Below are 13965 nucleotides of genomic sequence, written 5' to 3'. Positions count from 1 at the left end.
ATATTCACATTTTAAATTTATAAATAAAATCATACTCAATTACAAAATATGCTGTAAAAAATTACTCTAAAGACAACTATACTATTCTTTATTCATGATCCTATAACAGAGTTACATTTATAAACTGGAACTTAACACAGAGAATCATATCTCTGTTGCCTTCTACTGCATACACATTTATACCTATTTCTCTTCTCTTATTCTGTAAGAGCATACAGTAATTTCTCCCATAATACACCAACAATCTATATCCTTTAAAGCAAATGCACATTGTTTTCTCTCAACAATTGTATTTTCTTCATCACAAATCTTATACAAGTCAATTGGATTTAGAATTGAAAACAAATATCTGTATTATTTTAATAAACAGCTATATATTAATTGACAATAATTATTTAAATTATTTTAATAATTATAAAGTTATAAAACATTTCAATGCTCACATGAGTTGACATGCCTTATGTTATAACCAACTAGTAGCACTGTACATATTTTAAATACTATAAAAAGGATCAAAAGTACTTCAAACAAAAACGATAACACAAAAGTCCACCACCATAAATCAATTACTATTTGATGCTTCTTAAAAAATGAATATTAGTCTGCTGAATTTCACATAAGAAATTCATTCCTTACACCCCACTTCTCCCAAGACTTAGTCCAATTTCTGAAAATATAGGAATTTAGCTAGTTATATATAAATGTGCGTTATATTTTGATTAACAGATTAAAAGGCCTTATCAAGAATAATAAGATAAATAGAATGACAAAAATGAACAAAATTAAAGATGCAAATTCCCTTATTATTATTGTAGCTGGAGTGGCTTATAAAAACTGAATACGTGTCACTACGAGTTGACAATCAAATACGAAACAACATTCTTAAACCTATTTTCAAATATATTTTTTAATTTTTCATGTATGGTCAAATTTTTGCCGAAACCCGAGTGGATCGACGTAGGAAAATTTCCAACAGAATATATATGAAGCGAAATAAGAAAATTAAATTCCGTCCAAAAAAAAAAACGAGAGTCAAACGTTAGAAAGTGGCCACGTAAGGCAATCCGAAACCATAGCCACTGCTTCTAAAACCAAACGCTCCATTTCACACTCTTCCCAAACTGGTTTTGCTGCTCTCTCTTTTTCAGCTTTCATTCACATTCTCCCTTCCAAGGTAATTTACTTCTTTTCAATTTTCATTTCCATGCATTTTCTCATGCCCTTACTTCAAACTTGATTGTTCCATGTCTATATTAGTTTTTCTCATGTAATTTGCTTGTTGAAGTTGTTAACGATGGATCTTCTAATCTCAATAGCTTCATGTTTAGAGTCAGATATTGTGTTCCGTCAATTGTATATTGAAAGAAACTTTCTTCCAATTGCAGAATCTTTGTGTATTTCGAACTTTATGTGTTGATGTGTAATAATTTGTTACTTATAAGTTATAACCACAATGGTACCAATTAAAAGGGAAAAAAAATTTAAAATTTCATGCTAATCACTTGAATTATTCAATGTTTACAACGTTTTTGATGCAGATGGCGGCATCATCAGCATGTCTTATTGGAAATGGTTTATCTACACGGAGTAATAGAACAACTCTCAGCAAGAACTTCAATAGAAGCTACCTCTTCTCATCTTGGAGAATTTCATCACTGAATAAGGCACCCAATTCTAAACCTGCAACAATAAAGGCATCATCATCATCATCCTTGGACCAAAGCAACCATGAAGGGCGAAGGGGGTTTCTAAAATTCTTGGCTGGAAATGTTGGGGCTGGCTTACCTGCATTGTTGGGTAGCGGCAAGGCTTATGCCGATGAACAACAAGGGGTTTCCTCCTCAAGAATGTCTTACTCGAGGTTCCTCGAGTATTTGGACAAGGATAGAGTCAGCAGAGTGGATCTCTATGAGAATGGAACCATAGCTATAGTTGAGGCTGTTTCTCCTGAATTGGGGAATAGGGTTCAGCGTGTGAGAGTTCAACTTCCAGGACTTAACCAAGAGCTCCTTCAGAAATTCAGGGAGAAGAACATTGACTTTGCTGCTCACAATGCACAAGAAGATTCTGGTTCTCTTTTGTTTAACCTGATTGGGAATTTGGCCTTCCCTCTGATCTTGATTGGTGGATTATTCCTTCTCTCGAGACGATCTGGAGGGATGGGAGGTCCTGGTGGGCCTGGCTTTCCTCTTGCTTTTGGTCAATCCAAGGCCAAGTTTCAAATGGAACCGAATACCGGGGTGACGTTTGATGATGTTGCTGGGGTGGATGAAGCTAAGCAGGATTTTATGGAGGTGGTGGAGTTTCTGAAGAAGCCTGAAAGGTTCACTGCTGTTGGAGCTCGCATACCAAAGGGTGTTCTTCTTGTTGGACCTCCTGGAACTGGGAAGACCCTTTTGGCCAAGGCGATCGCTGGTGAAGCTGGTGTTCCGTTCTTCTCAATCTCAGGTTCTGAGTTTGTTGAGATGTTTGTTGGTATCGGTGCTTCACGAGTCCGTGATTTATTCAAGAAGGCTAAAGAGAATGCCCCTTGCATTGTGTTCGTTGATGAAATTGATGCTGTTGGGAGACAAAGAGGGACTGGAATTGGTGGAGGGAATGATGAAAGAGAACAGACACTCAATCAGCTTTTGACAGAAATGGATGGGTTTGAGGGTAATACAGGCATCATCGTAATTGCAGCTACTAACAGGGCTGACATTCTTGACTCTGCTTTGTTAAGGCCGGGCCGATTTGATAGACAGGTATGCTTGTATAAATTATAATGAATTTTTCAGTGCTTTGGTGGCGAGTAAATTACTGAGCATAATGCTTTTGTAGGTAACAGTCGATGTTCCAGATGTAAAGGGAAGGACTGAAATCCTAAAGGTTCATGGTAGCAATAAAAAGTTTGATTCTGATGTTTCACTTGAAGTAATTGCAATGAGAACACCCGGTTTTAGCGGAGCTGATCTTGCAAATCTATTGAATGAAGCTGCTATACTGGCTGGTCGTCGGGGAAAGACAGCAATCTCATCTAAAGAGATTGATGATTCTATTGATAGGATTGTGGCTGGAATGGAAGGAACGGTGATGACTGATGGGAAGAGCAAAAGTTTAGTGGCATATCATGAAGTCGGGCATGCCATTTGTGGGTAAGAACTAAGAAATTTTCTTCGTGAATTCATCTTCTGTGACACATGAACACAAATCTTAGAAGCAGTTTTAGCAAACTATTCTCAGATGTTGTTCTGAAAGATGCATTTCTACTTTCTTGCAGAACTTTGACCCCTGGTCATGATGCTGTGCAAAAAGTAACACTAATTCCCCGTGGTCAAGCTCGAGGCCTTACATGGTTCATTCCTTCCGACGACCCAACCTTGATCTCCAAACAACAACTCTTTGCAAGAATTGTTGGAGGATTAGGCGGTAGGGCTGCCGAGGAAGTTATTTTTGGCGAGCCTGAGGTTACAACTGGAGCAGCTGGAGATTTGCAGCAAATCACTGGTTTGGCAAAACAGGTACACTTAATTCACACTACTTGCATTTCTTGTTTTGTTTTATAGCACCATTAACTGGGAATCAAATCTAGATTTGGTGATATCTTTAGAACAATTTCAATTAGGTTGTTAGCTTGAATTAATCTGTAGTTGAAACCAAGAAAATTTAAATATGGCTTTACTTAAAGAAAGTTGATTTACATTCTAGAGTATAAACTTTAATCTCTTTTGTCCCATGTTATCAACAACATCTTTTGACTTTCCTTCCTTGTCCTCCTTTGCTGTTTGAACACACTTGCAGATGGTAACCACATTTGGAATGTCTGATATCGGTCCTTGGTCGCTAATGGATGCTTCGGCACAAAGTGGGGATGTTATCATGAGAATGATGGCAAGGAACTCGATGTCAGAGAAGCTGGCAGAAGACATTGATGCTGCTGTCAAGAGGCTATCAGATGAAGCATATGTGATTGCACTGAGCCATATAAGGAACAACCGCGAGGCCATCGATAAGATTGTGGAAGTCCTGTTGGAGAAAGAGACTATATCTGGAGATGAATTCCGTGCTCTCCTCTCTGAGTTTGTGGAAATTCCGGCCGAAAATCGGGTCCCTCCTTCAACTCCAGTACCTGCCACTGTTTGAATAGGCCATATTATGTAAAACTAATATAATTGGTGAAATATGTATATCTTAGAAATCTCATAGATTACTTCGTTTTTGTAGTGTTGACAACTGAGAAAATGTACCAAAGAGCAAATATTGTGTGTAAAAATTCATAGTTTCTTTTGCATCTATGAAAATAATACTGAGCAACTGTTTTTTTTTTTGTTTAAACAGAAACAGGACATTGGTGAGTTCTGTCCTCTTTGGCAGTTGGCAAAACGGTCAAAGAAGGACGATACACTTAAATCTGGTTGAAAGATTTTGGACTTGAATCTTGTTAGTAATTAGAAAGTGAACGATTTCGTAGCTTGGGCTACCATAATCCACGTCAAATAAGTTCATTATGTCATATGAATAAGAGCTATGATACTCTCTCCAAAACTTGGATTGCTTTGATGAGAGCTTTGCTGTCAGCTGACCCTTAAATGGAGCATAGATCCGTCAGCTAATCCTTAAATGAAGTTCAGATTTAAATGAAGTTCAGATTCACGGTAATACGGAATTTACAATTCAATTTCCGTAGAACTACTGGTAAGTGTATTGGGTCGCATCAAGTAATAAATTCACGGTGAGTGAGTGTCGATTCTACAAGAATTAACGGATTATGCAAGCAATAGTTAGTTGATTATTCTAGTTAGACGGTCATTTTTGGATGATGATCAAACAAGAAATGTAAGTGACTTAAAAAAAATTTTAGTTGATTATATGTTACGCATCAATCCCAAACCCAAATTCATAACAATTGAGAGAAAGAACTTCAAGTATCGATTCTATGATCATTTCTCTAGCTCTCATAGAATTCAAGTTGAATTCAACTCCTTTCTCAAGATAATTGAATCCTTATAATCGAGAACGAAAATTCTTTTTAAAAAAATAATGAAGAATTGAAGATGAAGAATAAAATAAATTAATCCAATGAAAAAAATTAGAAGCTCATACTAAATATTTATAATGTAAGAAAGAAAATGGAAGAGAGAAAGAGTGTGAGAGTGGAAGGAGAGTCCAAAAACTCCCCCTGATGGTGTGTGTTCTATAAAGTGTGGAGTGTATCCTATTTATAAACTATCATAAATTACAAATTCAAATAAAATTCAAATTATAATCAAATGCAAATTTTCTAACTACTTCTAGATGATTCTTGTGGTTTTGATTGATTGTTGATGGTGGACTTGCTTGCATGAGTTTTGAGTGATTTAATTGAACCAAATTGAGAGCTCCAATTGCAGGCTTGAAGTTGGGCATTAGTGGAGGTAACGCTTCACAAACCAGCGTTACTAATGCCTCAATTTATTGCTTCCAGCGGTGACTTGGCGTTACTAACACTAACACGCTTTACAATTTGGGCGTTATTAACGCTTTAGTGTTTTTCGGGATTAAAGATGTTCCTTATTGGTGCCCCAGTTGCATTTTTATTATAGATTATATTATATATCGTTGGAAAATCCTAAATATCAATTTTCTAATGTCGCTAGAAGCGTATCATTTGAACTTCTTAAGTTCAAGTTATGCTTCTTTGAAGGTAAAAAGGTCAACCAAACATTTTGCAAATAAGTCGAAGGCGTTATTTGAGAGGGTGCTCCCTTTCTTTGGGTGTTGGTAACGCCCACATTGCATGCTCCAGGGGTGGCTTGTGAAGTTGTTCCATGTACGTTGGCGCCTTCTTAATTGGACGCTTCATATATGGGCGTTAACAACGCCTTTGAACAATGCTTCCTTTGTTCCTCACGCATGCTTCATGCTTCTTCATTCATTGGCATTAATTAACGCCTCATGCATGCAACGTTCTCCATTGATTCATTAATTGGATTCATTTGTTTCATGCATCATTAAATGGCTTCATTGATTTGTAACACATGCATGCTTCTTTATTGGCGTTAAAAACGCCTTCATCATGCTTCATGCTATGCTTCAAAATATCCATTAATTAATATGCATGCCCTTTGCTTCATGTAGCTTCATTTATTCACGCATGCTTCATTGATGATTGGGCACCTCCTTAAGAGGGCGCTTCAATTAGTGGGCGTTAGCAACGCCACTTTACATGCTCCAGCTTCATATGTTTCATTGCTAGCGTCTCTTTAAGAGGGCGCTTTAGTCCTAGCCGTTACCAACGCCTATGATGCACTCTTCAGGGTTCTAAAGTATATTCTAAATTTTAAAATATGTCTAAATTTTTTTCTTTTTTTAAGGTTGTTTTGTGTTTTTTGTTTTTTTTTTTTCTATCATTTTTAATAAAATTCATCAAATCAAAAAAATTAAAACGATATCCAACTTAAGCACCAAAACACTTTCATACTTAAGCATTTGAATTAATTTTTACATGAAAAAGCATATAAAAACAAAGAAAAATGCTATTTGTACACTAAAATTAGTCACTAAAATCAGTCACCAATGTACTTGTGTATAAATACATGTGTGGTTTAATTTATTTTCAATGTATATTTATATTTCAGCATGTATGTTATACTGATGGCTGACTTTTGTGGCTGATTTTAGTGTACACGTAGCATAACTTAAAAACAAATCATCATACACACGCATGCCCGTCGAGTTAAGGGATACCGTGTGCAATAAAAAAAAATATTTGCTGCTAGCTTATAAAATTCATCTATCTTAAGTAAGTTATGAGAATAATTTTTTTGGGAAGTAGCTATTTTCAGTAATGTCTAATGCCCAACTTGAGTTACAATTGTACTAATTTGACAATAAAAAGAGAGAAAACTACTAATAATTATAACAAAAACATCTAAATTATTCACGTCATTCTCTTTTCTCTTTTCTAAGCGAGGGATTTAGTTCAAATAGAGAAAGAAGAACAGTTGGTTAATGTTAGTTCAAATATAAATCTAAGTCAGGACAAAAAATGTTGGTTACTATTTTGCAAGAAATATTCTATCTTCTTTTATTAAAAGAAACCAGAGAAAAAAAATTCTTAGTCCATACTACTTTGCACCCATTTTTATAAGTATTTTTACGTGGGTTTAAAAAATTTAGGAATATAATTTTATTTTGGTAGAATAGTTAATGTCAAACTAACCTAAACTTTATTTTATTATTAGAGTTTATCTATAATGTGTTTTAAGAGCATATGTTAAAATTAAAAAATAATTTTTTTATTAAAATATAAAAAATTTAAGTTTTTAATATATTTATTTTATATTTATTAAATAAAAATATATAAATTTTTTTATTAATGATAAATTTATCTTAGACAAAAGACAGCAAAACACATGTTAGCTAAACTCTTATTATTATTTAAAAAAAAATACACTTAGAAAGAAAGGCCAATTTAGAAAATGAAGTGAAAGAACCAAACAGAAGTGGAACCGAGAAGAAGAAAATTGGTAAGTATATGAGAATGTGTGTGAGTGTGTTTTGTGTACTTAGAATTGAGGTTTGTCCAATTCATTGGAGTACCTAGGATTGGGTCGTCCAATTCACCGATAAAAAAAAAAAGGCGGGAAACGAGAAAAAAAAAATGAAGGGAGAAGCCACCCTGATGGGCCGCTGCTTCGTTCGCCAGCACCTCTGCTTTGGTGCTCGTCTCCGACTCCGTGGCGGTGGATAATTCAGCAATGTTGTGTGGCTGAAACCGATTTTGCGGTGCTTTTTTCCCCCTCCACAATCCATGTAGCTTGCATGGGCAGGTTTCGTCTTCCTCGTACGTGCTTCTCGTTTTCTGTGCCTACCGTTTTTCAAAATTCCGTCTTTCACTTGTCCACAGTTACCTTCAAAATCCACTTGGAAGATGGAAACTTTTCAGATGCCAAAGAACAATTTGCAACCTTGTGCTCCAACGGGCGTATCAGAGAAGCGTTTCACAGCTTTGTTTCTTATATATGGTCTGAACCCCGTTTGTTCTCAAATCTCATCCAAGCATGCATTCCCACAAAGTCTGTTTCTTTGGGGAAGCAGCTTCATTCTTTGATTATTACTTCTGGCTGTTCCTCCGACAAGTTTGTTTCCAACCATCTCCTCAACCTGTATTCGAAATTTGGGGAGCTCCGAGCTGCAGTCTTACTGTTTGATAGAATGCCTTGTAGGAACATCATGTCGTGTAACATCATGATCAAAGCCCATCTTGAAATGGGTAGTTTTGAGAGTGCCAAGAAACTGTTTGATGAAATGCCCGAGAGGAATGTTGCTACTTGGAATGCAATGGTCACGGGGTTGGCCAAGTTTGAAATGAATGAGGAGTCTTTGTTCTTGTTTTCACGGATGAATGAGTTGGGTTTCATGCCGGATGAGTACTCGCTGGGTAGTGTGCTCAGGGGATGTGCACACCTCACAGCTTTGTTTGCAGGCCAACAGATTCATGCTTATATTATGAAAAGTGGGTTTGAGTTTAATTTGGTTGTCACATGCTCTTTAGCTCACATGTACATCAAAGCTGGAAGCTTGAGTGATGGAGAGACATTGATCAGATTGATGCCAAATTATAATGTGGTTGCTTGGAATACACTTATGTCTGGGAAAGCTCAAAATGGGTGTTTCGAAGGAGTTTTAGATCAATACTGTATGATGAAAAAGGCAGGTTTCAGACCAGATAAGATTACTTTTGTGACTGTGATCAGTTCATGTTCGGAGTTAGCCACACTTGGTCAAGGGAAGCAAATACATGCCGAAGCAATCAAAGCAGGAGCTAGTTCTATAGTTGATGTAGTTAGCTCATTAGTTAGTATGTATTCAAGATGTGGATCCTTGCAAGACTCTATGAAAGCTTTTTCAGAAGGCAAACAGCGAGATATTGTATTGTGGAGCTCAATGATTTCTGCTTATGGGTTTCATGGTCGAGGGGAAGAAGCTATAAAACTCTTTGATGAGATGGAACAGGAAAATTTGCCAGGAAATGAAGTTACATTTTTGAGCTTGTTATATGCATGTTGTCATTGTGGATTGAAGGACAAAGGGCTTGATTTCTTTGAGTTGATGGTACAAAAGTATGGGCTCAAGGCTAGACTAGAACACTATAATTGTGTCGTTGACCTACTAGGTAGGTCTGGTTGTTTGGACGATGCAGAGGCTGTGATACGTTCCATGCCTATGAAACCAGATGCAATTATATGGAAAACACTCTTATCTGCATGTAAGATCCACAAGAATGCAGAAATGGCAAAACGGGTTGCTGAAGAAGTTCTTAGGATCAATCCTCAAGATTCAGCATCATATATTCTACTTGCCAATATTCATGCTTCTGCTAATAGGTGGCAGGATGTTTCTGAGGTGAGGAAGGCTATGAGAGGCAAGATGTTGAAGAAAGAACCAGGCATAAGTTGGGTAGAAATAAAGAATCAGGTTCACCAGTTCTGTTTGGATGATAAATCCCACCCACAATCTGCGGAGATAAATCGGTATCTGGAAGAACTAACTTCAGAAATGAAGATGCGCGGCTATGTCCCGGATACTAGCTCTGTAATGCATGACATGGACAATGAGGAGAAAGAATACAACTTGGCACACCACAGTGAGAAGATGGCAATTGCTTTTGCTTTGATGAATTGTCCAGAGGGAATGCCAATAAGGGTGATGAAGAACTTGCGCGTTTGTAGTGATTGCCATGTTGCCATTAAGTACATATCGGAGATAAAAAATTTGGAAATTATAGTGCGAGATGCTAGCAGGTTTCACCATTTCAAAGATGGTACATGTTCTTGTGGAGATTATTGGTAATGAACAAGTTTTTCATTGATCACCATTCAAGTGTACTTCAGTACTTGTATATTTTTTTTTTTGGTTTCTCACGGTATCCCCCAACCCGGCAGGTCAAGGACTAATCCGTCGCGGTACTGAGCTCCATTCAGTACTTGTATATACTGTTGTTTATTATTAGTTGGGCCAATAGTTTCCATTGTCCATTTTTGTGTCATTGCTAATTGGATCAATGACCCATTATTCATATTTCAATTCTCATGCCACGTGGTGCAAGAGCATTTGCTGAAACTCTCTCTTGGATTGTTCTGTCAGGGGGCCTTATATATCTCTTTGGGTAGGGTTTTGAATTTTCAATTTTGACAGAAAAATGGTCCATGACTGATTTAAACCGACTCTCTCTTTCTTTTTAGCAGTAACAGGCATGTCTTCTAATGTTTGTGTTCTTGTACCATGTTTTCTACTCACTCACTCACTCTCTCTCTCTCTCTCTAAAAAGCTATAATTGCATTCCAATTTCCATCACCAATGGAGGAGTTTCAGTTACACATGGCTAAAGGCTTATAATTTATATATATATGTGAAGTAGAGAGCTATGAATGTAGAGAATAGGTTGGTCTTAAATTGGATAGTGTTACAGTAAGAAACATAGCCATTAAAGGCATTGGGGCCTGGCTAATTTCTCTTCCCCTGCCAATAGAAATTTTGGTGAGAAATATATATGATTTATTAGTTATTTTAGCATTGAATTCTTCTGCTTTGTCCCATACAATCATTAATATTCCTGAGGATGAGAGTTCATCGAAACAAATCTGTTTTATAGTAAAATATGAATATTAACATATAATAAGAAATGACATATTTATTGAAAGGCACTGGCAAATGAGCTAGTTATGTGATTATGTCCCCACACTAGCCTTTGCTCTCTTAAAATTGACATTTTTTTAGTAACAATTATTATTCTCTTTGATAGTTTAGTTTGTACTTTCGAGTCTAACCTTTATGAATTCTTAATGTGTATTAAGATCTTAAAAAACACACTTTGAAATTGGGAAGAGTATTATAAAAAAACAGAATTTGTTAGTATTCTTTTCTAATTCATTATGGGGTTTTAACTAATATGTGTCTTAAGAGCTCATCATAAGCCTGTTATTAGTAAAAAGTTTTTTATTAAAAATATAAAAAATTCAAAATTTTAACTCATTTGTTTTGTCTTTATTAAATAAAAATATTTACAATTTAATAATAATAGTAAGCTTATTATATGTCTTAAGGCACATGTTAACTAAACTCTTCATTATTTTATAACTTTATTGAAAGTATAAGACACATTTTTTAAAACATATTTTATTCACAAATCATGAAAAATACATCATAATTATTTTCCGGATCCATAATATTAGAAAGATAATAACTTAAAGTTATTTTTTTAATTTAATATCCATAATAGTATAATACACATGTATTATATTTAATATTATCTACTTATTCCAATAATAATAGAAAAGTGCAAAATAACATAACTTTAAATTATTTTGAGTTAATTTTTTTTATTGTTTTTTAAATATTTTTGTTTTGAACTTTATTAGCCTAATCTATAATCTCTTCGCAGTGTCATCAAAATTAGGGTATTGATGATAAAAGTATGTTTCCTTGTCTATCGAGCTTGGTGGAGTCATGGTGAATTGGTTTCTAGGATGAAGTTTGTAAGGCAACAGTCAAGTACGGATCCAGAAATAGTATCCTGGGCCAATAATATATATAATATTAAAAAATTATGCAAAAAATTATATAATGTAAAATGCATTACAAAAATATACTGATAGAGAATATATTTTAAAGTACAAAAAATATATATGTACTTTTTATTAACGAAGTGATTGATTTCTCGTTTCATAAAATTTATCAATAATAGAACAAATTTTTTTGCAATTTTTTTTCAATATAATTAAAAGACAATTAGCAAGAAATTTATCTTTCATTTTGTTTCTGAATTATTATTCACAATATTCATAACTGAAAAAGAACTCTCAGTTATAGTAGTTGAAATAGAGAAAATTAATACCAAATGAATCAAGAAAGACGCTCACAAGAAGAAAAAAATCTACTTTATGGGAATTGAAAAATTGTATTTAATTAAAAAATATTAGTAATAATATCTTTTCATATTTTTTTAATATTGTTACTTACTTTTTAGATATTAGAAATCATTAATATTTATGTTAGACTGGATTTTTATTTATATTAGACTAAATACTAAATAAATTTAAAAAAAATAAATCGTACTTAATAACTTATTACTATTAATCTTTTTTTAAAAAAGTTGGGGCCGAGGCCTCCACTCGCCCCAGTAAATCCGTCCCTGTCAACAGTTAAATATGGACAAATAAATAAGAGTTATGTTATGTGTACACTAAAATTAGCCATCAAAATTAATCATCAGTATAAAATATATATTAGAATATAAATACACATTGAAAATAAATTAAATCACATATATTTATACACAAATATATTAACGATTAATTTTAGTATAAATATAGCATTTTTGAATAAGTAAATATAAGTTTTGATAAATACATTATTGTAATTCTAAGTTTTGAATGGTCGCTAATATATGCGACATACGCTAGGTGTAGTCTAATATAAAAATATGATTGTTGATGTATAAAGTTAGTGGTGCAGATGAGCAGATACTACGTATATTTTATCGCCGCAATTAATACTGTAGTTAATATCATTTGAGAATGATTCGCTTGCGTCATTAAATGTATAGCACGTGTAATTTAACTTTTGTTATCACTTATTAGTTATTACAGTATTTTTTACTTTTAATGAATTTTGCTAACAAGTATTTTTAAGGAATATTGATTATTAACCGATACATCCTGCAATTAAGTGAATTATTTAACTAAATTCAATCAAATTATTATAATTATTTTTATACATGCATTATTTATTGTGTGCGTAATTTTTTTTTATCTTTTTTAAACATACTTTTTTGTTTTTCTTCTTACTAACACATTACTGTTAGTGCATCTTCTTTTTTTCTTTTTTTTTATATTTATATTTTGTTAATAAAGTTTTTCTTTTTTAAAATTAATAAAGTTTTATTTTTTATATATTTTTATTTGATGTTTAAAAAATAGAAATTCTTATATGATAGTGAGGTACAATATTTTTGGAAATTTTACTGTTGGGGCTATAATTGTTGAGTTAGAAGGAATAGGAACAGAATTAAAATTGAATTTTTTCAATATTATCTCTAAAACTTTAAATTACTTGTTGCAGCTTCTTGAATTTGTCATTCCAGTATCCAATTATAAAAATTGATACAAAAGATCAATCTTTTATTGACTCTGTTACGGTAATGTGAAAATTATTAATTGGATTTAAATCTAATTGATTATTGAATACCCATGAGCTATCAACAGTGAGTGGAATAATAAATTCAAAATGTATGTTGATGATAATATATATATAACATTGATGTGACACTGAATGTGCAGAATTAATAGATGCATTGGGTATATATTTTGTGCAATATGATAGAGCTGGATATGGACTACGGGTAGGGGTGGCAATATGTACCCTACCCGCGAGTACCCAACCCGACCCCACCCGATCGGGTAGGGTGTGGGTTGAGCCTCAACCCTACCCGACTAATTCGCACTCTATATATGTTTATGTTATATACCTATACAAAAATATGTTTTAAGTGGATGTTGAATCAAAGACCTCTCACTAAATGTAAAAGATCCTTAACCACTAAAAGAAAATTATTAATTGATAATTTAATATTTTTTTTACATAAAAACCAGTTCTATTTTAAATTGTCATCAAGTTATATAATAATATTGTATATTTTTTGTAACTCGCATGTAGGGTCGGGTACCCGTGGGTTAAGAGCAGGTATGGTTAGGGTTGGGATATTCTCAACTCGTGGATAGGGTAGGTTGAGTTTATATAAAAATCTCAACCCGTGGGTAAGGTTAGGGTTGGATTCAAACCCTACCCTACCCTACCCATTGCCACTCCTAACTACGGGAAGAGACTGATCCATTCTCCAAGACTATTGCAACTGGGAGTTTGATCCATTGAAACTAAGCAATCCATTCTCTCACAACACAAGTAAAGTTCACATTTGGCAGGGATATGAAAATAAGGTTGTGC

At 34.0% G+C, this 13965-nt stretch overlaps 2 protein-coding genes across 2 annotated transcripts; both read left to right on the top strand.

Annotated features, from left to right (window-relative positions):
* Positions 1–917: 917 nt before the first annotated feature.
* LOC112734624 (ATP-dependent zinc metalloprotease FTSH 2, chloroplastic) lies at positions 918–4293 on the top strand. The gene is made up of 5 exons (XM_025784026.3): positions 918–1174; positions 1539–2744; positions 2821–3134; positions 3260–3500; positions 3781–4293. The coding sequence occupies exons 2-5, from the start codon at positions 1539–1541 to the stop codon at positions 4120–4122; spliced, it is 2103 nt and encodes a 700-aa protein (XP_025639811.1). The 5' UTR covers positions 918–1174; the 3' UTR covers positions 4123–4293.
* A 3138-nt stretch (positions 4294–7431) lies between these two features.
* On the top strand, positions 7432–10185 carry LOC112734623 (pentatricopeptide repeat-containing protein At2g41080-like). The gene has a single exon (XM_025784023.2). It carries the CDS (start codon positions 7783–7785, stop codon positions 9811–9813), a length of 2031 nt encoding a protein of 676 aa, XP_025639808.1. The 5' UTR covers positions 7432–7782; the 3' UTR covers positions 9814–10185.
* Positions 10186–13965: the final 3780 nt, after the last annotated feature.

The sequence above is a fragment of the Arachis hypogaea genome, chromosome 3 (genome assembly GCF_003086295.3).
Source record: "Arachis hypogaea cultivar Tifrunner chromosome 3, arahy.Tifrunner.gnm2.J5K5, whole genome shotgun sequence".
Classification (NCBI taxonomy): Eukaryota; Viridiplantae; Streptophyta; class Magnoliopsida; order Fabales; family Fabaceae; genus Arachis; species Arachis hypogaea.
The sequence above is the reverse complement of the archived record's forward strand: the minus strand, read 5'-3'. Positions and strand labels throughout refer to the sequence as shown.